The sequence below is a fragment of the Arachis ipaensis genome, chromosome B02 (genome assembly GCF_000816755.2).
Source record: "Arachis ipaensis cultivar K30076 chromosome B02, Araip1.1, whole genome shotgun sequence".
Taxonomy (NCBI): Eukaryota; Viridiplantae; Streptophyta; class Magnoliopsida; order Fabales; family Fabaceae; genus Arachis; species Arachis ipaensis.
The window spans coordinates 6,225,462-6,229,729 of record NC_029786.2 but is presented as its reverse complement, the minus strand read 5'-3'; the positions used below and the strand labels follow the sequence as shown (position 1 = coordinate 6,229,729).

Genomic DNA, 4,268 nt, shown 5'->3' with positions numbered 1-4,268 from the left:
TATCTGAGTAGGTACATACTAACTCCGACTCACTCGTCCCATGACAAAATTTGCCACGAAAACAGAGACAATTCGTCCTGTAGGTGAATACTCGCAGATTCAAGTAGTATTATCATCCTTAACTTCATATCCATTAATAACAATTTAGCCTTATTTCACAAAATAAAGTCGATTATCTACTATTTGATCTGTTTACATTTTAAATAAATTTTTATTGTTTATTTGAATTTTCTGAGTTTCTCTCTTACCATACCACCGAATAGGTAAAATTTTATATCCCCACGAATACTCATTTGTAAAAGCAAAAATGAAACAAACACCCAGAAAATGAACGTGTACTAATTAAATTTAATCATATCCCACTCAAATACCTAAATACAAACACCCCTTTACAACAAAGAGAGAAAATTTCAAACGGAATCTACCTTAAGAGATATATATATTCAGGTGATGTGACTATCCATCCATATAGACACTAAAAAGTTACATTAGGTAGAGTGAGGTGTAAAATTTTGTCATAGCCACCATCACCAAAACAAATTTCTGAGAAACAGTTACAGTCTCACGTGCTTGTGACATTGAATTTGTCAGTAAAATACACACTCTAAAACACAGTTTGCAGGTGCCAATCTGTGTGATGGGGACCCTTTTGATTCTTAGAAGTAACAATGGATTTTTTATATGACCAAGGCACTCTTGTGATGCAACAAACAAAGATTCAAACTTTCAAACTGGCCAATTCTTCAGTGAACCTTGTAATTTTGTGAGTACAGAAATTCTTGGATCTTAACCATTTAGGATCATTTCAATGGTTTAGATTCAACTACCAGGTAACAATTCAACTCAAAATATCCAATACAATGCTAAGAACTATGGAATATGGCGAAAATTTGGCTTACAATGTCTAGTAGCTTGAAAATTTGGCATGCAAAATATCTAATTCTCAATATCAACAATCTTAAAAACTGCTACTGCTAAAGAAAATCTGCTAGCATTATTGTCATAGAGAAATTTGAGTTCTAGAAACATGATAATGCCCCAAGTCTAAACTAAATCCTTCCCTCATAATCTCAACACCTGACGGAAAAAAGAACTAACGCTCTATCTGTATTGTAACATGGCTGATGTTATGGACCCTTTTGATGTAGTCAATAACCTTGTCTAGGACCATGTCTGCATCGGCGTCGGGTCTGATTTTAACATGGCAAGCTAGCAAGATTTTACCGACGGTTATGGCCCATATATGCAGCTCATGAACAGCCACTACTTCTTCCATCTCCAGCAGCCCACTTTCCAGCTTAGTAGCATCGATCTCTCGCGGTGTGCTCTCCATCAGTACCTCCAATATGTTTCGAAGCATATTGATAGTCGTCCCCAGAACAATTACCGAAAAGATTAGAGTACAGATCAAATCAACTATCTGCCACTCAGGCTTATACCATATGATTGCTCCACCGATCATTACACCAACACTTTGGATAGAGTCCCCGAGGACATGGAGATAAGCACCCTGTACATTTATGTTAAATCGCTTCTTCTTCTCTGGTTCAGGTTCACCAAGAAGTGGTTTAGTAACATCCTGGTGAGCATGATTATGCCCATGATGTCCCTCTTTTGGAGAGTTTTCATCACCATGGTGTGTGTGATCATCATGAGCAAGATGGTGCACGTCACTTGTATGATGATGATGATGAGGATGATGATCATGTGTAGACAAGGTGAATCCATGGCCATGGCCATGATCATCATGGCCATGCTCTTGCCCGTGTTCATGCCCGTGTCCGTGTTCGTGGCCGTGGCCATGCCCATGCCCATGCCCATGTCCATGTCCATGATCGTGGCCCAATAGCACAGCCATGATGATGTTGACCACTAGACCAAATGCAGAAACTAAAAACATTAGAAAGCCATCCACCTCACGAGGACCAGCTACCATTCTGTCGATTGCTTCGTATACCAGAATTCCAGCAAGCAACCATATCATTTGGATGGAAACCAAAGCTCCAAGAATCTCTATTCTAAAAAATCCATACGATTGGCGGGGGGTAGCTTCCCATCCAGCAGCCCATAACGAAAATAAGGAGATGGCAAAGGCTGCAACATCTGAAAGCAAATGTGCCGCATCAGTTAATATTGCAAGACTGTTGGCTTTGATCCCTCCAATTACTTCAACAGTCATGAAAACAAAACAAAGGCCCACTGCTATCAAAAGCTTTCGCATGGAAGTTGATCGTTCCTCAGAATCTTTAGAGATGGATCCTGCATCTGCAAAACCACATGGCGCTTCACTACAGATCTTACTCCCTCCTGGATTCCTTGTTTCATCATGATCTTCACTTATTTGAATGACTTGTGCATCCTTAGAGCTATGTGCTTCCATCTACAATATATTACCGAAAATACAATCTTTAGAGTTGGAAAGAAAATATAACAAAAGCATACACTCCTCCTATCATTAAAGAAGCAACACCAATAACAGCAGGCATCAACAATTTAGGGAGTATGGACAATATGATGAAAAGGCTTGATGAAACCACTATGAGTAGCTGCTGTTTCATCGATAATCCACTATTAGTCATAGCCATTATATACATCATATTAAAAGGCATCAGATACCCTTAAGAGAATTTGTATTATATATTTGGCTAATAAAGTTTTCTAAACCAATCCTCAAACAAATTGAATGTAGATGAAATTTCAATAGAATTTCCACTCTTGTGGTTCAATTAAATGACACAATTCAATTAATGACTGAATTTGATACTACCCTTTGATGTACATAACAAGTCACTACCGGCACAAAAAAGTGATTTTCAGACTTCATTAAACAATTACTACAATCCATAGGCTACCGTTTGATATTTCATTTTCAACTACCACTACTATTTATTTAAGACTGTGCTGAGCAGTTGAATAGACAAAGAAAGGGAACATAAATGACAGATATTAAACAATAAAACACCAATGCCATCATTAGAGACATAAAAATCAGAGTCAGAGCCTCATATAAGCAAAGGGGGATGATGACCCCCAACCTTCAAATGTCTCATGCAGATTATCTGTATTTTTCAGTTTAGTTCCCCATGATTTTTTAATTTTGGCCCCCCTTACAAAACTAACCTAGCTCTGCGCCTGATAAAAATCCCTTTGAATCGTGGAATTACAAGTGATCAAATGAGTACCAATATGAATTTAAATTCCTACTAAAGGAAGATCACGATACATTTTCAGAATTGTTCAGGAGCATGTATCGTTATTGTGACTAAACTCATCAAACTAAAAGGCCTTGCAAAGCCTCCAATTGCAACCTTAGCTCAAGAACATCATATACAAGTAACTGCTTTATGATCTAACAACCCCCTAATCTTGAATCCAAATATAAGAGCAAGGATATGAATTATCAAATAAAATAGTTAACCCAAAATCTACCAACCATTGAACAGTTTAATCAGTCATGTGGTTGTTAAGAGCAAGATAATAATTGATTCACTAATTAATTTCACTTCCGCAAAAGATAAAATAAGAAAAAGACATAACCGAGCTGAGACCAAGAACAAACAGGTGGTGGGTGTCGTTAATCAATTAACAAAATTCACATTGAAATCACTGTGAATGAGCTGGTTATAGCTACAACAAACATACATTTACAAAACAATTACACAATTCACATTAACAGACGTAAATTATGCAAAAGGAGCATCAAAAGTTCAAAATCAAGAGCTGCATAAACATGAATTCCAAAAAAACCAAGCAGAACCAAAACCAATTCATCAGAAGCATTAACACAAACAGCACAAACGCAATTGATGAAACAAGATATGAACATTGATATTCAATCACAAATCGCATTGAAAAGACAAAAGAAAGATTCTAATAGTAGTACTACTCACCTTGGATTCAAAAAGCGACTTTTCTTTCTTCTTTCTAGCTCAGGCTTTGGCAATCCACCTCTCTTCCATGCAAAGTAAGAGAAAAACCCTTTTTTGGAAGGAAAAAAAAACAAAGATTTCGTTTATGAGTGTTATCTCCTTCGCGAGATTGAAGAATATACTGTGTATATCGTATATACTATATATATACACGATACCCAAACCAAACCAACATCACTGGGGGAAAGAAAGATTAAAGGCAATTTTTAAAAGAAATTAAAGACAGAATCTTTATTGAAAATTAAAAAAAAAAAAGGAAAGGAAAGGGTTAAAAAATTGAGATGGAAATAGAATAATTAGTACTCACCAGGATTTGAGTGTGGAGGTTCTGAGATTTCT

The 4,268-nt window shown here is 36.6% G+C and overlaps 1 protein-coding gene across 1 annotated transcript; it reads right to left on the bottom strand.

Annotated features, from left to right (window-relative positions):
• LOC107624438 (metal tolerance protein 1) lies at nt 834–4,268 on the bottom strand. Its single transcript, XM_016326935.2, has 3 exons — nt 4,237–4,268; nt 3,891–3,978; nt 834–2,380 (listed from the first exon to the last, which is right to left on the bottom strand). The coding sequence occupies exon 3, from the start codon at nt 2,378–2,380 to the stop codon at nt 1,094–1,096; it is 1,287 nt and encodes a 428-aa protein (XP_016182421.1). The 5' UTR covers nt 3,891–3,978; nt 4,237–4,268; the 3' UTR covers nt 834–1,093.

Excerpts from the sequence above, each read along its gene's own strand:
- LOC107624438 (XM_016326935.2), bottom strand. The coding sequence starts at position 2,380 with ATGGAAGCACATAGCTCTAAGGATGCACAAGTCATTCAAATAAGTGAA.